Source organism: Macaca mulatta, chromosome X, assembly GCF_049350105.2.
Source record: "Macaca mulatta isolate MMU2019108-1 chromosome X, T2T-MMU8v2.0, whole genome shotgun sequence".
Taxonomy (NCBI): domain Eukaryota; kingdom Metazoa; phylum Chordata; class Mammalia; order Primates; family Cercopithecidae; genus Macaca; species Macaca mulatta.
The window spans coordinates 121,385,039-121,411,233 of record NC_133426.1 but is presented as its reverse complement, the minus strand read 5'-3'; the positions used below and the strand labels follow the sequence as shown (position 1 = coordinate 121,411,233).

General features: G+C 33.8%; 1 protein-coding gene across 1 annotated transcript in view; it reads right to left on the bottom strand.

Annotated features, from left to right (window-relative positions):
* HTR2C (5-hydroxytryptamine receptor 2C) overlaps nucleotides 1–26,195 on the bottom strand; it is a 169,374-nt gene that overhangs the window by 53,946 nt on the left and 89,233 nt on the right. Inside the window, exon 4 of the mRNA XM_077988416.1 lies at nucleotides 5,248–5,448. Within this exon, the coding sequence (XP_077844542.1) occupies nucleotides 5,248–5,448 (201 nt within the window). The remainder of the gene's footprint in view (nucleotides 1–5,247; nucleotides 5,449–26,195) is intronic.

Sequence of the window (26,195 nt, the reverse complement as noted above, 5' to 3'; positions counted from 1 at the left end):
TCTGATTGACAAGATGAACTACATGAAAATAAAATAATTTTGTATGGCAAAATACCATAACTATATCACATAGCAAACAGAAGATGTTTTCATTTATAACATGTAAAATGGTTAGTGTCTATAATTTATAAAGAGCTATTAAAATTAAGAAATAAAAATGTAAAAAAATCAGAAAAAATGAGCAAAATGACACTTAAAACTGATTTAGCAATGGCACTTAAGTGGTTTTCATACGTTTAATCATATGAACTTCAGTCAAATAAAATAGATGCAAATTAAAACTACACTGAGGTAACATTTCTCACTTATGGGATTTTGCAAAATTTAAAAAGTTTGAAAATAAACTTCATTAGCAAGGCTTTGGGGAAACAGAGGCTTTCTTGCATTGCTGGTGGGAATGCAAAATGGTTCAACCCCTTACTACATATACCCCTTGATCAATCAACTCCTGATATAAGAATTTATTTAGAATATAAATTCTGAATACATTTGAGCAAGAATTTATTTAAAAGAGAAACTTCCAACAATATGAAACACACACGTGAATGCGCACACACACTCACACACACACACAGGACAGACACACATGCACGCACACACACACAGGACAGACACACACACACACACAAAATTATTCCTAGTAGAATTATTGTTAACTTCCAAATATTGGAAACAACTTACTTGATTTTACACAGAAGATTGGTTAAATAAAGTATATCTACAAAATCTATTACTAGTGAGTGTAAAAAAATAATAGAATGAATTTAGCTTTTAATTGGAGTATTTAGGCCATTTACATGATAAAGTTGGGTGTATAGCTATCATCTTACGAATTGATAGAGTGATTCCCAGGACATATTACCAAGTAAAAGAACAAAACAAAACGAAGTATTAATTTGTATGTAGCATTTTATATTTTAATTTAAGAATGGAAAAATAACAATATGTGTATTTGTGTATAATCAATTTTGCAAAAATAAACTCCAGAAGTATGCCCTAGAAACTAATGAACAGGTTAACCAAGGAATAGAAGAGGAGCTGACTCTTCTCTGAGTATATTATTTGCCTAGTTTTGACTGTTGGAGAATCATATTAAGGTTTTACATATTAAAAAATAGAGTCAACAAGGTTGGGGGATGCATGCAAAAACAAAACAAAATCCCCAAATGTGAACAATTGGTATCACAACCACGGAGAAAAAAAATTCAAACTAATCCCAGCATTTTGAAGACAATGCTTTGACTATAAAAATTCAAACTAATTCCAGCATTTTGAAGACAATGCTTTGACTATATGCTCTTGGTGGAAATCATTCTAAAGATAAAACTGCAATGAAAATTTAAACATAGCATTTCATTTATTGGTAGTGGTATGTGTATAGAAATTCTGAAAGTAATTTGTTGTATTATACGATATAGAAAATATGAATAATAAATATATCAGTGGTTTGGGGACAAACTTACTCACTGTGAGAAAAATGAGGAAAAATAAGGAATTGGAAAGCAGCAGAACAATCCTGTGTTCATGGATTGGGATTAAAGGTATTGATATATAGGAGCAATGATATTAGCAATGACCTTACTGAGCTTCTACATCTTGCTTTATAAAACAATTGCCCACTAAAAGAGTTTCTTTTAAGAAATGACTAATTTTGGAACTGGAGCATGGGAAGTAAAAGGTGAGTCTGGCAAATGCTCAAAAGCTGATGGGGTATATGAAAAGGAGTTCTTATTAGAAAAATATGAGACAATTTGAGCATCAAAATAATTAAGGGCAATCATGAATCATATATATTACACTGAATACAAAAGAATCCAGGAGTCCCCACCAACATGAACTAATAAATAACAAAGACTTGGAGGGAAAGCCCTTCCTTACAGTATAATACCAACAAATAAAGGCAGAAAGAATAATAAAGTGAGAAAAATTATCATTGTATCACCTTAGTAATAAATAGCTTAGGGAAGAATCATCAATGGATTTGAAATCCATTAGGCCAAAGTTTATTGGGAAACAATTTCTTAATTTCCAAATATATGAAGGTTTTTCTACTATTTTCAAGTCATTTCTATTTCTTTTGAATTTCAGCCAAAGAATAAACAATTTATTCCAACCCTTTGAAATATATTGAGGAATTACTTTATGGTCAGTTTTGATAAATATTTCTTGTGCAATGATTGGAATATGTATTCTTCACTTGTCAGTGAGTTCAGGTTTGTTAATTGTTTTCATACAATCGCTGAGAAGGATGTGCTAAGATCTTATGCCATGACTGCAGACTTGTCTATCTGTCCCTGAAGTTCTGTGCTCTTTTACTTTATAATGTATATACTATGTATATTACATATGTATCTACATATAATTACATACAAATTTATTACATTGTCTTCCAGGTGTATTAAATCTTTCATCATTAAGTAATCTTCTGTTACTGGAGTATTTGGTTTTTGCCAAAAAGTCTATTTTGACCAATATTAATATAACTATACAGTCTTTCTCTTGGATAGTGTTTAAATGGAGGAATTTTTTTGTTTGTTTTCATCCTTTTACTTTCTTTAGGCTTTACATATGCCTTTTGTAAAATATAATTGTCTTATTTTTCTGAAAGCCTATATGACAGTCTTGGAATCCTTAGTGATTAATGTAATTAAGGATATGTTTGGTTTTAATTCTGCCATTTAGTATACATTTGATTGTTTTCTATCTTTTATTGGCTCCTTTTGGATTTATTTTCTTATTTCATTTTATCTTTTATTTGCAGGGACAGAGTCTTGCTCTCTCACCAAGGCTGAAGTGTCGTGGCATGATCGTAGCTCACTGCAGCCTCAAGATGCCTGAGTTCAAGTGATCTTCCTGCCTCAACCTTCTGAGTAGCTAGGGCTACAGGCACATGCCACTACACCCAGCTAATTTTTATTATTTTATAAAAATCTTCTGTAAATTTGGAAATTCGCCATCTCTAATCTGCTACAGAGTTCTTAGGTTTTCATTTTTTAATTAATTTGTTTTGTGTGTGTGACAGAGTCTCACTCTGTTGCCCAGGCTGGAGTGCAGCGGCATGACCTCAGCTCACTGCAGACTTGACCTCTGGGAGTCAAGTGATCGTCCCGCCACAGCCTTCCAAGTAGCTGGGATTACAGGCGTGTGCTACCATAGCTGGCTAATTTTTGTATTTTTAGTAGAGATGGGGTTTCCTCATGTTGTCCAGGCTGGTCTTGAACCCCTGGCCTCAAGTGATTCGCCTGCATCGGCCTCCGAAAGTGCTGGGATTAAGGGTGTGAGACACTGTACCTGGCCCTTAGTTTTTCATACTATGCTTAAGCTCCATATTTTCTAGGTGTTTCTCAAATATTAATGTCATTCTTTATAGTTTGCACTTTCTTGCTGAAGTGTTTAAGATCAGCATGTAATTTCCATGTGCACATTCTAAATAATTATTTAAAGTCTATGTCTGATAATTCAACTATCTGAAATGTTCATAAGTTTATTTCTATTATCTTTTATTGTCCCATACCTGATTCATGTTGTATTGTCTCTTCATATATCTGCATATCATTGTATTTCAGTGACAGCATTTGAAAATTATTGAAAGAAATAAGTTGAAACCTAGGATGATGGTTTTTTTTTGTTTGTTTATGCCCCAAAATTGGAAACCTGAATAATATGAAATCATCTTAATCCAATTTTAAGGCCCAAGATTTCTCTCATTTACATAGATGACGAAGACTGAATTCCGTGTCTATGGTGATTTAATCCTGGTCGATCCTTATTCCTAGTGTCTGGTTCTTTGTGATCCCAGAATTAAATTCAGGTTGACTGGCCCTTGCCAGACTCTGTATTCGTACTTTAGTCTCCTTTGCTTGTGAGTCAGAAATGATCGTCTCCACCTGTCAGTCATATCGTCAGGTTTATCATGCATCATTGGCAAAAGTGAATTAGAAGTCATAATCATTTTTCTTGGGTTTTTGTCTTTTTCTGGATCTTAGCCAATAACAATTTCTACTTCATTAGCTTCTCAGGGCTTTTAGTATTTTATCCATGTGTTTATTTGCCTTTAGCACAAGAGTCATTGCAAATTACTCAGTCTTTCATTACTAGAAGCTGATGCAACAATATTCTATTTTGTCTGTGTATTTCCTTTGTAAGCACCATAAAAGCTGGTAACTTTTTAGATGAACTCTTTGGGATGGCCGGGGCAAAATCTGTGAACCCTTGAATTTGTAAGTCAATTTGTTATGTAAATTCCTTTTTTTTTCTTTTGGGACAAGCTTCACGACTTTTTATTCAAAGGTGTCTGTGCTATACACAGGCGGAACAATCTACAATAGAGCAATCTTAAAACTTAAATGTATTTGATCAATAAACCCAGAGTCAAAATATTTAGATCATATTAGTGAAGATTAAATAGAAGTATTGATCTTGTTGCACACTTTACCTGAATCTTTTACAAAAACATAAATTTGAAGAAAAATTATTTGATGGGACATAAGTTAAACTCCAACTGGAAGAGGAAAAAAACAGGAATGTAAAACCCCTAAATTCCAATTGTTTAAATTTCTTGGCTTTAATATTAGCACTGTTAAGGCATTTATGAATACCTGAAATATAAGCCATAAATGATCATTTCTTTCCCTTTAAACTGCTACAAATCTTTAAAGAAACAAGTATCTTTTTTTTTTCTTTTTGTATACCCAGAATTCAAGAAGACAATTAAAACTGAGAGAAAATAGTACATTTTAGGTGTCATAGCAATGGAAATTTAGAAATATTTACGTCATGAAGATTTAGATTGTATTATTAATTTTTCTACTGAAAAGGATAGGAATTCAGAATAAAAATACTAAGGTTAATATTCTGGGATACATGTAACTTTTCAAGATAAGATTGAAAGTTATATTTTTAAAATTTAGACTTTAATTTAATTAGACTTTATGTCTTTCTCATTTTCAAAGCATTTCAAATATTTCAAATATTTTGTATCTGTGTTGCAGAATTCATTGGCATCCTACGCATAAAATAATTTAGCAGCATAAATGGAAACTTTATATTTACATATCATACACATTACATTCCTTTCATTATTGTTAACCTAAATATCAGATAAATAGGTTAAGAATAATTACTAAATAAAAGAACCCGATCAAACGCAAATGTTACCAGTCGACGTCTGTACGTTGTTCACAGTACATAATCCGAAAGTATTGAGCATAGCCGCTGCAATTCTTACGGCCAAAAAGTTTTATTTACCTATAGAAATTGCCCAAACAATAGCAATCTTCATGATGGCCTTAGTCCGCGAATTGAAACGGCTATGCTCAATAGGATTACGTATTGCTACATACCGATCCAGCGATATAGCGCAGAGGTGCATGATGGACGCTGTTGAAAATAAAACATCTAAAGAAATCCAGACGGGGCACAAATATCTAGGTAGTGGCCAGACATAATCTGAAAGAGAGCAGAGAGAAGACAAGAACATGTCATCCAAATTGTACTGACTATAGTCTTAAATTTTAGTCTGCTTATATTTTCCACTCATATCTAAACCTTTTAAAGAAAGTGAAATTTAGGAAGCATTATTTTCCGTAGTGATGATGATCATCATCATGATAATGATACTGTCAGTGTGACATACATTTTAATGAGGTAAAATTTAAACAACATAAAATTAATCTCTTTATAGTGTACAATCCAATGGCATCTAGTACATTCACAATATTGTGCAACTAGCACCTGTCTCTACTTCAGAAACATTTCATCACTCCGAAAGGAAACCGCATACCGTTAAACAGTTACTCCCCACTCTCCAGTCAACCAGCCCTTGGTAATCTCTAATTTGCTTTCTTTCTTTATGGATTTAACTAATTTGGATATTTAATATAAATAGAATCATACAATTTGTGACTTTTTGTATCTGGCTTTTTTCACCTAGCTAATGTTTTTGAGGTTTACCTATTTCGTAGCATGTATCAATACTTAATTCTTCTTTGTGGCTGTTGCTGTTATCAATTGAGGTTTTTGGTTTTTTTTTTTTTTTGGAAACTGTTGCAAATAGAATTGCTTTGTTAAATTCTTTCATGGATTGTTAATCGCTGTGTATAGAGCTACAAATGTCCTGCAACTTTGCTGAATTCATTTATTAGATCTATGTTTTGTGTTGACTCTTCGGGATTTTCCATATATAAGATAATGTCTTCTGCAAATAGAAATAATTTTATTTATTCTTTTCCAATTTTCCTCTCCCTTTTATTTCCTTTCTTTGCCGAATTTCTCTACATAGAATTTTCAGTACCATGATAAATAGAAGTAATGAAGGTGGGCATTCTGCCTTTTTTCCCTGATCTTAGAGGAAAATCAGTCTTTCACTATTGACTGGGTTTTGTTTTCATTTTTGTTTTATATAAATGCTTGTCAAGGAAATTTTCTTTTATTCCTAGTTTGTTGAAAATTTTTTTATCATAAAAAAGTGATGGAGTTTTGCAAATGCTTTTTCTACATCAATTGACATAATCATGTGGTTTGCATACCTTCATTCTATTAATGTGATACATTACATTGATTAGTTTCTGTATGTTGAATCCCTGTGATAAATACCATTTAGTAATGGGTATATAATATGGTGCTGAATTTAGTTTGCTAGTATTTTATTGAAGACTTTTGCATTTATGTTAATAAACAATACTAATCTACAGTTTTCTTGTAACATCTTTAGTTGGCTTTGATATTAAGATAGTGCCAGTCTAATAGAATGTATTACAAAATGTTTCTTCATCTTCTACTTTTTAGAAGACTTTGAGAAGAATTGGTGTTAATTTTTGAAATGTTTGGTGAAATTCGAAAGGAATATTTCTTGTCTTGAACTTTCATTGTCGAGAGGTATTTGATTACTGATTCAATGCTGTTACTTTTTATATGACTCTTCAGATTCTCTATTTCTTCTTGAGTCACTTTTGGTAGCCTGTGTGTTTTTAGAAATTTTTACATTTCATGCAGGTTATTTAATTTACTGGTGTATAATTGTTCATTGTATTGTTTTACAATCCTTTTAATTTTTTTTTTTTTGAGATAGGATCTTGCTCTGTTGTCCAGGCTAGTTTGCAGTGGTGCAATAATGGCTCACTGCAGGCTCAAGCAATCCTCCTAACTAAGCCTCCTGAGTAGCTGGGGCAACAAGCATGTGGCACCATGCCTGTCTAATTTTTAATTTTTTTTTTGTAGAGGTGAGTTTTCACTATGTTGCCTAGGCTGGTCTTGAACTCATGGGCTCAAGTAATCCTCCCACCTTGACCTCCCAAAGTGCTAGGATTACAGGCATGAGCAACCACACCAGGAGGATTGGTCAGCCACTCTTTTGAATTTCTGTAAGGTTAGTAGTAACGCCCCCACTTTCATTTCTGATTTTAGTAATGTGTGTCTTCTCTTTTTTCCTTAGTCTATCTCAAGATTTGTCAACTTTTTTGATCTTTTCAAAAAAAGAAAAACAACTTTTGGTTTTATTAATTGTCTTTATGTTTTTCCTATTCTCTGTTTTTTAAATTTCCACTTTAATCTTCATCATTTCAGTTATTTTGTGAGTTTGGGTTAAACTTGCTCTTCTTTTCTAGTTTCTTATGTTATAAAGTTAGGTCATTAATTGAGTTCATTTTATTTTTAAATGTAGCCATTTACAGGTATAAATATCCCTCTGAGCACAGTTTTTGAGGCATCCCATAATTTTTTGGTATATTAAGTTTTCATTCTGCCATTCTCCAAATATTGTTGAATTTCATTTGTATTTTCTTCTTTCACTTATTGGTTGTTTAATATTGTTTAATTTTTGCATATTTGTAAATTTTTTGGTTTTCTTTCTGTTGCTGATTTCTACTTCGAATAATAATATTTTAAATGTATTAGGATACTTTGAATAATAATAATATTTTAAATGTATTGACATTTGTTTTGTGGTAAAACTTATGGTCTATGCCAGAGAATGTTCCATGTGCACAGGAGAAAAAATGTATTTATTGTTGTTATTAGATGGAATGTTCTATATTTGTCTGTTAGAATTTGTTGTTTTATAGTGTTGTTCAAGTCCTCTATTTTTCTCATTGATTTCCTGTCTTGTTGTTCTGTCCATTATTGAAAATGGAGTACTAATATCTGTAGGGAGACCCCCTAAAACTATTGCTATGGAATAAAAGATGAAATGCTCCTGATTATTGTAAATACCAAATTGCATGCAGGATTGTGTAAAGACAATGCCAGGTTGGACTGCCAGAATGAGCCAACAGCGCATGATGTGCTTACCCCTGCAGAGAGCCTATGAATGGACCTGCAGTCAGGGAGGTTTCACATCACCAAGATTCCTATCCCAGAAAAGCAGATGTTCATAGCTCTGGGAATGGAATGCGACCCTTGTGGAGAGCCTATAAACGGACGCATGAGGAGTGCCTGTCCATACGGATATGATAGGGCTATAAACGCCCTAATCTTGCCATGGCTCTTCTAGGCCTCTTTAGGGTTAAGTCATACTCCCTTCTGAGAATTTCTGGTCTAACCGGTTGTCTAGCTTCATGTCTTGTTTCTATGAATTGTTTGTAACCAGCTTTTCCTGCAGCTGTTACTGCTGATTAATATCTTGCTAATCATAGGTTATGGAAAGACTGTGTTTCTGTTTTAAGGCTCTGTTACTTTACTGATTACTAATGCACACACTGTAATGTAAATGCTTATCTCTGTATACTGTACTTCTGCATACAGATGTTATGTTAAAGAATTACTTCTTCCCCATGTGACCATCTCACCTCATAATCAAATGAGCCTAAATCCCTCACTAACCTACCCCCACCCTCACTAAACTTAATAACAAAGGCAGGCATATCCAGTGCATTGGCAGCACCATGGGACCAGAAGGCAGTGAGCCCCCGGGACCCAGCTTTCACTATCTTGTGTGTGTCTATTATTTCTTGACCTGCCAATCTGCCTGGGAACAAAGAAAGAGCCCTGTTGCATTGCAGGCTGCTGGCCAGATCCCACAATATCTGACACCCAATGTGGGGTTTATAGATTTATCTTTTTCTCCCTTTAATTCTTTTATTTTTCACTTCTGTAATTGTTGGGCTCTGTTGTTAGGTGCATATATGTTTATAATTGTTATATGTTCTTGATGGCTTGAAATCAATAGATGGTGTTTTTCTTTGTCTTTCACAACAGCTTTCTTCTTAAATTCTATTTTGTCTGACAACTTTAGCCACCTCAACTCTCTTTTGGTTACCATTTGTATGGAATATCTTTTTCCATCCTTTCACTTTGAACATACATGTGTCCTTACGTCTAAAGTGAGTCTCTTATTGAAAGCATATAATTGGATCATGTATTTTTATCCATTTTGCTAGTGTCTGCCTTTTAACTGGAAAACTTAATTTCTTTACATTTAAAGTAATTACAGTAAAGAAAAGACACCTGCACCATTTTATCTATAACATATACTGTTATTGTTTCTGTCACTGCCTTCATTTGTGATTAAGTGATTTTTTTGTGATTAACTGATTTTTTTGTAAGGATTCTCTTTTTGTCTCTTTCTCTTTGTATTATTTTAATTTTTCACTTTGGTTAACCTGGGGATTACAATTATAATCTTTCTTCCATAACAATCAAGTTTTAATTATAGATACTTAGTTTCAATAGTATACAAAGATTTTGCTTCTTTACATCTTCATCCTTTATTATGTTGTTATTGTCATAAATTACATTTTTTATATATTTCGTGCTCATTAATATAGATTTATAATTATTGTTTTATGTATTTGCCTTTTAAAGGAAATAGAAAGTCAAAACAGGTGTAACAAATCCATAGTACAATTCCACTGGACTTTATATTTGCTTTGTAGTTACTTTTATTGTTTTTTATTTCTTTATATGCCTTCAAGGTACTTTTTGGTATCCTTTCATTTCATCCTGAAGGACTCCCTTTAGCATTTTTTTTTTAGGGTAGGTCCACTAGTAGTTAACTCCCTCTGATTTTTTGTTTTTGTTTTTGCTCTTTTACCAGGAGTATTTTAATTTCTCTATTTTTGAAGGATAGCTTTGCCAGATTTAGAGCATTTAGCTGACAGTTTTTCTTTCAGTACTTTAAATATGTCATCTCACTGCTTTCTGGCCTCCATGGTTTCTGAAGAGAAATTCACTGTTAAACTTGTTAAAGATACTTTGTATGTGATAAGATGTTTGTCACTTGCAGCTTTTAAGATTCTCTCTTTGTCTTTCAAGAGTTTGCTCATACTGTGCCTTGGTTTGGATATTTTGGAGTAATTCTTGCTTAGCATTCATTGAGCTTCCTGGATTTATAGTCATGTCTTTATTCAAAGTTGGAAAGCTTGTAGTCATTATTTCTTTAAATATTTTTTTCTGATTCTTTTAATCTGTCGTCTCCTGGAAATCTCATTGTGCATATATTGGTACACTTGATAGTGTCTCAAAGGTCCCTTAGGCATTGTTCATTTCTCTTTATTATTTTCTCTTTATGCTCCTTGGACTGGATAATCACAACTGACCTGTCTTCATGTTCTCTGATTCTTTCTTCTGTCTGCTAAATTCTGCTGTTGATTCCCTCATGTGAATGTTTCATTTCAGTTATTATAATTTTTAGCCACCATATTTCCATTTTTTTTTACAGTTTTATCCCTTTAATTATATTCTCTATTCCTTGAGACATTGTTCTTCTGGTTTGCTTTAATTCTTACTCCATGGTTTCCTTCAGCTCTTTGAGCACATTTAAGACAGTTGATGTAAAGTCTTTGTCTATTAAGTCCAATGCTTGGACTTCCTAATGATCAGTTTCTATTCTATTTTGTTTTCTGAAAATAGGTCATACTTTCTAGTTTATTTGCATACTTTTTAATCTTGGTAAAACTTGGACATCTTAATATTACAATGTGGCAGATCTGTAAATCAGATTTTCTTCTCTTCCTGAAGTTGTTGCTACTTGTGGACTGATTTTGTTTGCCTGTTTAGTGATTTTTCAAAACTATTTTTATAAAGTCTGTTTTCTTTTTTCTTGGTCTTCTGCGGCAGCTAAAATCAGCATCCTGTTAGTTTGGTGGTTCCTAGCACTTTTACAGGGGTTTGTTAAATACCGGTAGGCAAAGACAAAAAAGGAATAAATACTTCCTTACTTTTTGCAGGTTGGCTCTGTTTGGGACCTTCCTTCAATGCTTAATGAGGTTGTTTATAACTTTGCCTTAGCCTCAACTTTATACTTCAGCAGAATCTCAGAGGCTTATGGACAGCCCAGCCATAAGTGGAAGAATAGTGTCTTTCCAGGCTTTTTCTAAGCATTCTGACATCCTTAGGCATGTCATGTGTAGCTTTTTCCATTCTCTGTTATATTTGAGTGCCTTAAAAATAAAGTTTTCTTTCTCAATGTATCTCCATTCCCAACCTCTTTCTTCCCAGGCCATTCAACCTGTTTCTTGTTTGTGTAGTCTAGTGTTACTCGTCCTAGTCTGTTGCAAACAATGCTTGTGTCTTTTAATAGTTTCGGCAAACTCCAACCAAAACATCATCTGAGCCCTGGAAATGCTCTTAGTCAGGCAAAACAAAGGCACGTTATTGTCCCAGTCCTTCAGGGGGCCATCAGGGAAGTCTAAAAAGACAAGCACATTTCTTTGAGGAAAAAATCTGTATTTCTTTGGCACTAGCAACTTGTATCAAGAGTGCAGGCTTTCATACTCAAATTAGCTGCATATCTGGAAATGGGATATGGTGGCAGGTGGCTTAAAATGCTACAGTGCTCCCTTACTGCAAAGCAGTGGGTTTCTTCTTCATTTAGCATTACCTTGTTTTAAATTTTTGATTTGATGTTTGAGTTTCATAATAGTTGATTCTGACAATTATTTCCAGGTCATTTTGTTGCTCTTTTGGAGAGACAGAACACTAAAGTTCCTCCTCATATAAATTACTTTAATGTTACCTATTTATTCCTTAATTTTCCCTATGTTAGCTATTTGTTTTCTAATGTGCCAAGCATTTTGTTAGATATTAGAAGTAAAGATTAATAAGTGGCAGAAACTCTTGTTATTTTTACTTTTAACAGTTACCAGATGAATTACTGTTGCCATTTTCATGATAGTCTTTGGTGTGGCATTAAGTTTGACTTTGAGGCTTTGAGCTGGTGTCAAAATTAGTAAAACATTCCAAGTAAAAAAAAATTTTTTTTTTTTTTGAGACAGGGTCTCCTCTGTCACTCAGGCTGGAGTGCAGTGGCATGATCTCGGCTCACTACAAGCTCCGCCTCCTGGGTTCAAGCCATTCTCCTGCCGCAGCCTCCTGAGTAGCTGGGACTACAGGCGCCCACCACCACGCCTGGCTGATTTTTTGTATTTTTAGAGACAGGGTTTCACCGTGTTAGCCTCAATCTCCTGACTTTGTGATCGGCCTGCCTTGGCCTCCCAAAGTGCTGGGACTACAGGCTTGAGCCACCGTGCCCGGCCCCAACTAAGTTGTTTTTAACATTGGTATTCTTACTTGAAAACTCGAGATCTATATTTTCAGTAGTACTAAAGTTTCCATATAGGAGCATCATTAAAAGTTTAAAGTGTTTGTAATTGGCATCTAGAATCTAGCAACTGAATCAGGCAAAAAATCAACTTTTAAGTCTGCTATTGGTGAATTGTTTTATGATGTGTCATATTCTAGCCCGTTGGAGTTGTTAGTGAGAATTATCTTAGATACTGGGCTCTTCTCCTATGCAACCTTAGTAGGCATGACTACCTTACAGGATAAACAAACAATTCAACAATTCATAATCTTGTTTTCTTGGGGAAGTAAGGAAAAGCAAGGTGAAATGTGGCTGTTGAAATATTCTGGAAGGTTAACCAGCATCTTTCCTTTGGACATTTTTGGTTTCTTCCAGAATGGGCTGAAGTATATGTCAAGATACAGACTGATGAACTGGTCCTTCATTCTTGATAATAATGAAGCAGTGATCAAACCCCTCTACTTTTAATGTGAACATTATTGCCCATTAATAAGAGATCTTGTATAACTCATTATTCTTTTATAATTCTCTTGTTTAGGTTGGTGACATTCTCAACCTTCACCAGTATGTAACGCGTTCTTAGATGTCTATTAAAGGCAGTAAAATTGCCATTTTTCGCTTTTCCATTATAAATGGTGCTGCTTCAATCTATATGAATTATTCATACATATTTGGATAGTAAAATTTTCTTAGATTAATCCTTAGAATTTATACTTATGATGCTTGGTATTTGCTGAGCTTCATGAGTCTGTCAACTTATGACTTTCACCAAATTTGAAAAAATTTCAGTCCTTATTTTTGCAAATAGTTTTTGGTCCCATTTTCCCTCTCATTCTCTGGGTCTCAAATCACATGCATGTTAGAGCATTTGATATTGTTTCACAGATTCCTGAGAGTCCATAATTTTCCTTCTCAATGTGTTTCTCTTTGATCTTAATTTCAGATGATTTCTATAGATCTATCCTCAAATGCACTATTTTTTTTCCTGTCATCTCCATCATACTGTTAAACTCATCCAGGATAATTTTATATTTCACATATTATTTTTTAGCCCACAAATTGCCATTCAATTATTTTTGTTGTTTTTATTTATCTTCTGAGGTTGCCCATTTTCAATAATTATGAGCATGGTATCGATATAAATATAATAGCAGCAATAAAATCTTTCTCTGTGAATTTTAACATCTGGGTATTCTCAGGATAGGTCTCTTAAAAGTCGTGTGTGTATATATGTGTGTGTGTTAGTGCGTGTGTGAATGAGTTGTCTTTCCCTGTTTCTTCTTAAAGTAAAATATTTTAAATTGTAAACTAAACATTGTGAATGCTATGTCGTTGAGATGCTGGATTTGGTTCTTTTGCTCCAAAGAGTATTTGTGTTTTTGTTTTTTTCCAGCAATCAGCTTGGCTGGACTCAAACTGCTATCTCTTTCATTTGGGCTACAGTTCAAATGTCAATTCAGTTCATTTATCATTTGTTAGGCTGCTGGCAGGATATCCCAGGCAAGCATGGTTTAAATGTCATCTAGAGATTTAGGCAGAGTTTATGGTTTCCCAGAGAAGAATTTGTGGTTCTCTCTATCTCTACCTTTTCCCGGGTGCTCCTTCACCTTCCAGTTTTGCAAATTCCTCAGGTTCTTTAGACCATAAAAACTGAAGACTTTTTTTTTTTTTTTTTTTTTGAGACAGAATCTGGCTCTGTCACCCAGGCTGGTATGCAGTGACACTATTTCAGCTCACTGCAATCTCCACCTCCCAGGCTCAAATAATCGTACTATCTCAGCCTCCTAAGTAGCTGGGACTGCAGGCACTGGACACCCTGCCTGGCTAATTTTTGTATTTTTTGTAGAGATGGGATTTTGCCATGTTGCCAGGTGGGTCTCTTAACTTCTGACCTCAAGTGATCCACCTGTCTTGGCTTCCCAAAGTGCTGGGATTACAGGCATAAGCTCCCACAGCCAAACAAACAAACTAAGTTTTTTTTTATTGGAGTTTTAGACACCGCTCATGGTAGAAATTGCATCTTCCTCTTAAGTTGTAAGTCTTGACAGTTGGAAACTCAACTACTGTTGTTTCTTTCTTCCAAGTGTTGTGATTGCTAAAATCTACGTTTTGGATTCCTGTCCAATACCTTACGGTAGTTGTTCTTTGTGTTTTGTTCTAAGTTAGTAGCTTTTATCTGCCAAAAGGTTAGCAATAGAAGCGCTTATATTGCTATACTAGAAATCAAGCTACCAATTATTAGAATTCAACCAGTGCAATAAGGAAAGGAAATACATCACCAGAAGCTCTTCTAACCAAAAATTCATTATTGTTCATCATTTTCTTATAGCTCCCTTAGATTGTATCCACCATGGAAGTTGATTGTGTGGAGGGTTTGTGTATTGTCCTTGACATGTTTCACTTGCAGAAATTATGTTTCCAATTGTGCTTCAAATGCACAAGTATCTCCTGATTATCACTATGTGGAGAATTCTGTTGCCATAATGGTTAGAACATAAGCTCCATTGGTTCAGTAATTATTGTTTATTTTTCCATTATCCATAGTGCATAGAACAATGTGTGGAGTTATGTGAGCCAGCCATATTTGATACAATTAATATGTCAAAGGTTTGAAGGGAGTTGCATAGCAAAGAGGCTATAGCACACTTCCCATAGGGGAGGCCAATTCATAGTTGAGGGAAACGAAATCTTATTTTCAGGGGCAAAAAATTGTGTATAGCGCTTCATAAGACATTTTTATATGTTTGTTCATTCATTCAAATGTTACATGATTTTTAATAACTCCAACAATCACAGGTATCCCCACCAATAATAAAAAAGGCAAAGACTGAATATAAGACATTGATCTTTCAGTTCTTTTGTTCAAAGAAAATACAAAAGCACTTTATTTTAATGAAGTAATGTAGACAATCTTTGCCTCTGAGTAAAGAATAAAAGTTCAGTATTATGATAATTTAATTAAGATGTATGGGAATGTGGGGGCAACTGTGAAGTAATTCCAAAGCTAGAACTTGGAAATAAAAAATTATAATTAATCTCTTTAAGTTAGCATATATTAAAAGATTAATAGCCATGAAAGTTTAAAAATTCCTCAGTACATTTTATAAAACAATATAGTGTCAATAGCAAAACTTGAAAAACACTAAAAAAGAAGACTAGAGAAAATAGCATGCATTATTATAGATTCAAAGTTCAAAATGAAATATTAACAAAGAAAACCCAATAAAGTATCAAAAGAACAACACATCAGAAAAAAACAAGAGTTCTTCCAGGAATGCAAAGGTGATTTATTATCATGAAATCTACCGATATATCCCTTATATTAGCATTTGTGAAGAAATTTTTGGTCTTTTAATAGATATTGAAGAGTAATTTGATTAAATACGGAAGTCATTCCTAATTAAAATTTTAATGATGGAGGCATAAAGGCAGTGCCCTTAATTTTGATAAAGATAACTTACTAAGAACCTACAACAAATATTATAAACAGCAATACAATAAATGTATGTCAATTACATTAAATTTAGAAATTGGACAAGATGCCAGTTTACCCCATTACTCATTATCATTATGCTATTAATTTTCACTATGATAAGAGTATAAACTAACTTATATAACTTTGGGAAATAAGGTATAAAATGATCTCTTGTTTATTGGTGATTTGACTGTAGGACTAGCAAATTGGAGACTCTTCTAAAAACTATACTGGATTAACTGAGAGAATATAATAGTCTGACTGGATACAAGATAAATACAAAATAATCTAGAGGTTTAACTAGTCCAAGAACAAGTGCTAGAGATAGAAAAGGGAAAATAGTCTATTTGCAACAGTGACAGAACTCATTAAAAATCTTACTAAAACTTTTAACAAGATAGTTACGGGTCCTACATGAAAATACAACCACAAAACCTGCACATGTACCCTCTTAATTTAAAACTAGAAAGATTAAACAGCAACAACAAAATAACCACCAAACCTTATGGAAAAATGTAAATCTAAATCTAAAGAGATATTATGTCATACTATATTCTTTGGATGGCACAATGTAGATCCAAATGTATTTACTTGTGATACCAAATATGTAAGAAAAAATAACATCAACCATACACAGATTCTTTGAATAAATAAAGGGATTCTTTCACAACATACTTCATGAGGTCAGCATAACTTTGAAAATAAAACTTGAAAACTTATTACAGTAAACAAATAAAGGAGAAAATTATGTGAGTAAGTCAATGTATGCACAAATTTTTAAATATAATTCAACATAGTTCAAGTTAAATAAATTTCAGCAAACTAAGATTCTAACTTTCTTAAACTCCTAAAGAATATCTCTCAAATATTTAATAATTAAATGTTGGAAAAAAACAAGAATGTCTACCATCACAACATCTATTCTGCATTGTACTAGAGTTACTTATTAATGTTTTATGAAAGTAAAAATGTTCAGGACTTAAAAAAAATGAAAACACGATTGTGTACATAAAAAAATTTACAGATAAATGTTGAGTATTAATGAGTTTGGAAAGATTGTTGGATATAAAGTCATTATCTAAAAGAAAAAATCAATTTTGTTTTCATAAAACAACATACAATGGTAAAATGACATGTTCTACAAAGTTACCAATTCAAAGTCTTTCAAGTCTGGCAAAACTGAAGTAAGCACATTTCATCCTATCTCTCCTGTAGATTACAACTAAAACATGTGCACATATACCCAAAACAAGTAACTGAGGTATGTGAAGAGTAAATAACAGCAGACTAATTGGACAAGAAAATAAAAATTTTAAAATGACCAATAAAATAATTATTTTCCTGTCCCTTCCCACTCCCCTTGCCTACTGGCTTAGATTTTAGTGCAGCCAAAATTCTTAGAACTGTGTAGTGGATGTGCAGAAAGAAACCTCCAAGAAAAATGTCATCTTCCCAGGGGACAAGGAGGACAGGCATATGACAGAAAGATTTCTTTGCTTCTCTTTTTCTATCCTGGCATAAACGGAGGCAAGCATCAATCATTAAGCTGCCCATCTATAGTGGCAACACCACTATACACCAGGAGCTCTGCAGGCAACTAAAATTTTGAGAGAAAAAATGTCCTACACTTTGACCAGATAAAAGAGGCCCTTGAAGTATGAAGAGTGTGGAGGTAATCCCCAATAATTATTTTCTCTTTCATTTCTCTCACCATTTTGCCCCGAGGCAGACCCCATTGCAAGAAGTACACAATAACATGAAGAGTCTAAAAACTTGACTTTCTCGTCACAGTACCAGAAAAAGGGGCCTCTGGGAACTGTAAAATGTGGGAAAAATCCAGGAGATGATGAGGCATGAGTAATAGATCACTCAAATCCTAGTCTCATATATGAGCTGCATATATGTAGACCTGACCCAAAGCAGTATAGCAAAACCTTGAGAATTGAATTATGGGGCAGACCACTTCCCAGGTCCTAAATAGGCTCCTGGATGACACACATGGCACAAATCCAAATAACATTCCAAATACTTTGAAAACCAAATTGACACATGAAACAAAGCTTACAGAAGGAAGGTTGGTACTTGAGATCTAAATCTAACCAGACTGATTGCTTTTTAAAAGGACAAAAGTCAATATTCTTAAGAGAATATTAAAAAGACCCAAAGTCAGGAGTGATCCCTAAGAGAATGTTAAAAAGACCCAAAGTCAGGAGTGGTGTCAGCAAAGATTGTGTAGTAGGGAACTCTGGGGTCTGTCTATCCACAGAAACACTCCTTCCCCGCAACCAAGAAAAGGACAAAAACTGTCAGAATCAATTTTACTGGAACTCTGAGAAATAGTCAAAATTTTACAGCAATCAAGCAAACACTTAACTAGGAAAAATAAATAAATGAAACATTATAGGAGGAGGTCTTTGTGGCATTTTAACTTATGCTTACCCCACTCACTTCCTTGGTATGACGGCAGTCTTGAGATGGCAGCCCACATTCCCCATGTGGATACCTCATCCTAGAAGGAGCACGGTGAAATTTTTTCTCAAGAAATTGTACCTGTTTGTTTTAATGTGGCTGTGGTTTCCCCGAAAGACTGCTCTTCGGACTTCCGTTTGTTTCACTTAATTCAGAACTACATAGAGTAAAATGGCTACATGGAAGGTGGTCCAACAAAATACTAAAAGGCAAATGAGTAAACCATTGCCAGATGGGGCAAAAATACCCCATAATGTTTGGGAAAAACAATAGACACACTTAAAGACTGGTAGGAAAATCCAGAAAGTGATATATTTGGGATATAAGGACTTTTAAAATGTCCCCACATATTTTATGGCTATGTAGATGTTCGCGGCAGAATGCATGCTTGTAAAAGAACCAAAAAGAACGTAAGCTTCACCTGTGCCTGATATTTACATTCCATGAATGCAAGATGTGTAGGCTAACACAGAATTGCAAAAAAAACATGACTAAGTGTAAGAAGTAACTCAACATAGAGCAAAACTAAAAAGACCTTGTTCTGTGGTCTGAATGTTCTTGTCTCCCCCAAAATTCATATACTGAAACCTAATCACCAGTGTGGAAGTGTTATGAGGTTGGGCTTTTGTGAGGTGATTAAGTCATGAGGGTGGAGTCCTCATGAATGAGATTAGTGCTCTTATATAAAAATTCCAAGGCAGCTTCCTTGCCTTTTCTACTATATGAGGAAACAGGGAGAAGTCACCATCTATGTACCAGAAAATAAGCCCTCACCAGGCAGTGCATCTGCTGGTGAATTGATTTTGGACTTCCCAGCCCCTAGAACTGTGATAAATAATTTTCTGTTGTTTATAGGCTATCCAGTTTATGGTATTTTGTTATAGCAGCTTAAATAGACTAAGGTACCTGTAGATCTGTCTTTCTTCTTGTTTCTTGTCTTTCTTTCCTTCTTTTTTTTTTTTGACCCCAGGAGTTTAAGAAAATCTCTGTCACACCACTAGCTGAGCTGTAAGCTCAATGAGCAGAGATTTCAGAGAACACACATAAAAAAGAATATAGTCATTTGCTAAAATTGTTTGGAAACATCACTAAACAAACCAACAACTACGCACACAGCAAGCAACAACAACAACAAAAAATTCTGGAGAGAGAGAGGGAGAGAATCTGATTTTAAGAGTGTTCATATCATAATACTCAAAAGGGCCATATTTAACAAAATATTATGAGGCATGCAGAAAACCAAGAAAGTATGCCCACTCACAGGAAGAAAATGAATTAATGGAAATCATCCAAGAGGAAGCAAAGACAAAACTTACTAGACAAAAACTTTAAATAAATTGTCCCAAATGTGCTAAAAGAACTAATGGATACCAGGAGAATTACTTGTCAATAAATAAAGAATATCAATAAAGGAATAAAAATTATAAAAATGAACAAAACGAAAATTTTGAAGTGGAAAAGTACAATAACACAAATTTTAAAACATTGTAGGCATTTCACAATTAATTTGAACAGGTAGAAGAAAGAGTCAGAACACTTGATAATAAGGCAAATAATGTTAGCCACATTGAGAAGCAGAAATAAAAAACATTGACGAAAATAAGCAGAGTCTCAGAGACCAGTGGGCCACCATCAAACATACCAACATAATGGGAGTTCCAGGAGAGGAGAGAGAAAAATGGCAAGACCAAATATTTGAAGAAATAATGGTTGAAAACTTCCCAAATTTGAGAAAAGACCTGAATCTACATATTTAAGTTCTACAAACTCCAAGTCGTATATTCTAAAAGATATCCACACCAACAAAACCAAACCAAACTATGAAAAGACAAAGAAGAAATATAGAAGACCGCAAGAAAACAGTGATTCATCATATACAAGGGATCTTTAATAATATTAATAGCCAATATCTTATCAGAAACCATGGAGGCCAGAGAGCAGTAGAATGACATATTTGAAGTACTGAAAATAAAAGTCAACCAAGAATTCTATATCCACTAAAATTATCTTCAAAAATGAAGGAAAAATCAACACATTACCAGTTAAACAAAATCTGAGGGAGTCGACTGCTAGTAGAACTGTCCTACAAGAAATGCAAAGGGAGTCCTAAACACTGAAATGAAAGGCCACTTATCTATAACTTAAAGTTGTATGAAGAAATACAGAACACAGGTAATTTTAACTACATAGTAAATATAAAACCCAGTATTGCTGTAGGTTTTGTTTGTAATGCCTCATTTTATATATGACTTAAAATGTGAATGCATGAAACAATAACTATAAATCTGTGTCAAAGGAACACAATATATAAAGATTTATTTTGTGGCAATAGCAATATAAAATATAGGGCCAGATATATGGAGAAGTAGATTTTTGCATGTTATTGATGCTAAATTGGCATGAATTCAAACTAGACTGTTGGAAATTTAAGCTGTTAATTGTAATCCCCAAGGTAACCACTGAGAAAATAACTTAAAATTATACCTAAAAGGTAATGCAAAAGGAACCAAAGTGATACACACACAAAAATCAATTAAACACAAAGAAAGCAATATTTAAGGAATTGAACAACAAAAAATATATATGAAACATAGAATAAAAATAGTCAAATGTCAGAAGGAAACTAAACCTTATCAATGTTTAATTTAAATGTAAACAGTTTAAACTATCCATTTAAAAGGCAGAGATCATCAGTGTGGATTTTTTAAAAACTTTATCTCCCAGCACTTTGGGAGGCTAAGGCCAGCGGATTGCTTGAGTCCAAGAGTTTAAGACCAGCGTGGACAACGTGGAGAAATCCCGTCTCTACTAAAAATAGAAAAATTAGCCAGGTTGGTGGTGTGTGCCTGTAGTCCCAGCTACTTGGGAGGCTGACATGGGAGGATCACTTGAGTCCAGGACACTGAGGTCGCAGTGAGGTGAGATTGCATCAGGCCACTGCACTTTAGCCTGGGACACAGAGTGAGACCCTGTCTCAAAAAAAAAAAAAAAAAAAGAAAAGAAAAAAATAACAAAAAATATCCCCCAAATTTATCTATATACTATATATTAGAGACTCAGTTTAGATTCAAATACACAAATGAGTTGAAAGTGAAATGATGTAAAAAGATATTCCCCGCACATAGTAAAAACAAAGCAAAACAGAACAAAACAAAGCAAAACAAGAGTTAAGGTGGTTATAATAACCTCAGATAAAAGAATCATTAAGTAAAATATTGTTTAAAAAGGACATTTTATTGATAAAATGGCAATTCACTAAAAAGATATAGTAACTGTAAATATATACACACCAAACAACAGAGCTCCAAAATGTATAAAGTCAAAATTGACAGAAATGAGAGAAAAACAGGCAATCCTACAATCCTAATTAGAACTTTATTACTCCACTGTCAATAATGGATAGAACAAGTAGACATAACATCAATAAGGAAGTTGAGAACTTGAACAACATGATAAACCAATGAGTTCTAACAGACATATTACAGAATACTTTAACCAACAACATCAGAATATATATTTTTCTCAAGTGCACATATAGCATTATACAGGATAGATGACATGTTTTGCTGCAAAAAGTCTCAGTAAGTTTTCAAATATTTAAATCTTACAGTGTATCTTCTCTGGCCACATAGAATGAAACTAGAAATCAATACCAGAAGCAAAACTAGAAACCACATAAGAGGTAGAAATTAAAGAAGGCATTCCTAACCAAAGAGTCAAAGAAGTAATCTCAAGATAAATTAGGTAAAAAACTTTGAGGTAAATGAAAATGAAACTAAGTATACTAAAATGTATGGGATGTATTAAGTGCAGTCCTCAGAAATACATTCAGGACTGTAAATTACTACATTAAAAAGGAAGATAGATCTCCAAACAATAACCAAACTTCACCCCTTAAGGAACTAGAAAAAAAGGGGCAAATTAAACCCAATCCTCGAAGAAGGAAGGAAATTAAAAGATAAGAGCAGAAACAAACAAAAGGAGAAAAGAAAATGGAGACAACTATTGAAACCAAAAGGCAGTTCTATGAAAAGATTAAAAAATACTGACAAGACTTTAAGCTAGGCTGACTAAGAATAAAAGAGAGAAGACTCAAATTACTAAAATCAGAAATGCTATTTGGGATATTATTACCAATCTTACAGAAATAAAAAAATAAGAAGTATTTGGAACTATTGTACTTCAAGTAATTAGATAGCTAGATGAAATGTATACATTTTTGGAAACCAACAACCTATCAAAATTGACAAAGAAAAACACAGAATATGTGAACAGCCCCATACAAAGTAAAGACATTAAATTCATAATAAAAAAACCTTCCAACAAAGAAAAGTCGAGGACCGGATGGCTTCACTGGCTTACTCTACTGAACATCTAAAGAATGAACACCAATTTTTCTTGAACTCTTCTTAAAAAACTGAAGCTGAGGGAACACTTCATAACTCATTCTTTGAATCTAAAATTACCCTGGTACCAGAGTCAGACCAAGACATCTCAAGAAAATTATAGAACCATATCCCTTAGAATACAGTTGAAAATATTCTCAATAAAATATGAAGAAATGGATATCAAGGTAGAGTGATGGCAAAATAAAAGATGAGGATGCTCCAGGACCTTGTTCCTTCATGGAAATATTTTTAAAAACCAAAATATAAACACAAAACCTAGACTACCTAAAATAACTTTATAGGAGCTTTAGAAAACAGTCAGGGTTCTACACCAACCAAATGAAAGCACAAACTAGTAAAAGCCACATTCAAAACAGTAGGACATTTTGTAATATTTTCATTTGGCCTTACCCTACTCCTCCTAGCTGCAGTGCCATCTTGGTCTAGAGGAGGTGACAGCTCAGTTCTCAACTATCTCCTTCTTCCCGGTTTATACTCAAAACAATTAAAAGCAGGAACTAGAATCGATATTTGTATTTGTATACCCATGGTTCATGGCAGCATTATTCACAATAGCTAAAATGCAGAAATAACCTACATGTGCACTGACAGATTAATAGATAAACAAAATGTGCTACATATATACAATGGGATATTATTCAATCTTAAAAACTAAGGAAATTTTAATAAATACTACAACATGGACAAGCCTTGAAGACACTACACTACATGAAACAAGCTAGCCAAATGAAGATAAATACTGTGTGATTCCACTTACATGAGGTACATAGCATAGTCAAATTCACAGAGACATAAAGTGGCGTAGTGATCCAGCGACTTTGGGTGGGGACTGAGGATGGAGAGTTATTTTTTAGTGGGTCCAAAGTTTCAATTTGGGATGATGAAAAGTTCTGGAGATGAATAAGGAGTGATGGTTGCAAAACATTGTAAACGTACTTAATGCCGGTGAACTGTACACTTAAAAATTGTTAAAATAGTAATTTTTAAGCATTTTATCTCAATAAGTTTTTTTAAACTAGCAAACTATTTCCAGCAGCATATTAAAAGTATACTCCATGACTAGGTGGAATGTATCCCAGGATTGCATTTGTGCTTCAACATTTGAATATTGATCAATGTAATACACATTAATAGAATGAAGGACAGGACAAATGATCATCTCAATTGATGCAGAAAAAAGGTTTGAAAAAATCCAACCTAATTTCATGGTAAAAACGTTCAGCAAACTAGAACTAAAGGGAACTTCCTCAACATGATACAGGGTCCATATTTTAAAAATACAACCAATAATAATCAACGGTGAAAGACTGATAGCTTTTGCCCCAAGATCAGGAACCAGACAGGATTCGTGCTTTTCCTAATTCTATTCAACATTGTATTGGAAATTCTAGTCAGACTAATCAAATGAGAAAAAGAAATAAAAGGCTTCCAAATTGGAAAGGAAGAAATAAAACTATGCTAATTCACAGATAACATGATCTTTTTCTTTCTTCCTTTTTGACACAGGGTCTCATTCTGTTGCCCAGGTTGGAGTGCAGTGGTGTGATCATGGCTCATTGCATCCCCACCTCCTGGGCTCTATCAGTTCTCTCACTTCAGCCTCCCGAGTAGCTGGTACTACAGGCGTGTGCCACCATGCCTGGCTACGTTTTTATTTTTTGTAAAGATGGGGTCTCTCTGTGTTGCCCAGGCTGACATAATCTTATATATAGAAAATCTTGAATAATACACACACACACACACACACACACACACACGCACAAGCTATTAAAGCTAATAAAACAATTCAGCAAAATGCAGGAACTAAGATCAATGTGGAAAAATAATTTTCATACGCTGACAACAAAAATCTAAAAGTAACATTGAGAAAATAATCCCATTTACAGTAGCATCAAATATAAAATATCCAGGAATAAATGCAACCATAGAGGTGCAAAACGAATACTCTGAAAACTATAAAACACTGTGAAAGGAATGAAAGATAACCTAAATAAATGGAAAGGTCGGCCATGTTCATGGATTAGAACATTTAATATTGTTCGAATGGCAATACTTTTCAAAGTGACCTACAGATATAATGCAATCCCTGTCAAAACTCTAATGTGTTTGTTGGCAGAAATGAAAATGCTAATCCTAAAATTAATATTTAATCTTAAGGGATCTCGAATAACCAAAACAATCTTAAAAAGGAGAACAAAGTTTTAGGACTCAGAATTCTCAATTTTAAAATTCACTGGAAAGCTATTATAATGAAAACAACGTGGTACTAGTATAAGGATAGACATATATTAATAGAATAGGATTGAGGGGCCAGAAATAAACCTATTTATCTACAGTCAGCTGAGTTTTACACTTGTGACAATACCTTCCAATGGAAAACAACAGTCCCTTCAACAAATAGTGCTGGGAAAACTGCATGTAGATATCACATGCAAAAGACTGAAGTTGAACCTCACCTCACAACATAGACAAAATTTAACTCAAAATGGTCCAAAGGTCTAGATATAAAAACTAAAGGTACAAAACTCTTAGAAAAGGACACAGGGGTAAATCTTAGTGACCTTGGATTTGGCAATGGTTTCTTAGATATCACACCAGTAGCATTAGCAGAAAAGAAAAGATAGAAAAATTAGACATCATTAAATTAAAAATTTTTTCTGCATCAGAGTGCTATCAGAAGAGTGTAAAAACAGCCCACAGAATGCAAGAAAATATTTGCAAATAAAAAATGGGTAAGGGACTTGAATAGTCATTTCTCCAAATGAGATATAGAAATGGCCAACAAGCATATGAAAAAATGCTCAACATCATTAGTCATTAGAGAAATATAAATGAAAACCACCATGAGAAACCACTTCACTCCCACAAGGTTGACCGTAAACACAAAACCAAAAACAAAATGAGAAATGCCAAGTCTTGGTGAGGATGTGGAGAAAAAAATTGGAAATCTCATACATTGTTGGTGATAAAGTGAAACGGTGCCGTCACTGTGGAAAACAGTTTGTAAGTTCCTTTAAAAGCCAAATATGGAATTATCATATGACCTAGCAATTCTATTTATAGATACTCAAGCAGATATTTGACATGACTCTTTATAGTGGCACTTTTCACAATAACCAAAAGGAGGAAACAACCCAAATATCTATCAACTGGTAGATGAATAAACAGAGCGTACTATATTCATATAATGGAATATTATTCAACCATAAAAAGAGTGAATTACAAATACATGGCACAATATGGTTGAACTTTGAAAGCATCATGCTAAGTGAAAGAAGCCAGATGCAAAAGATCACATATTGTATGACTTATTTATATGAAACAT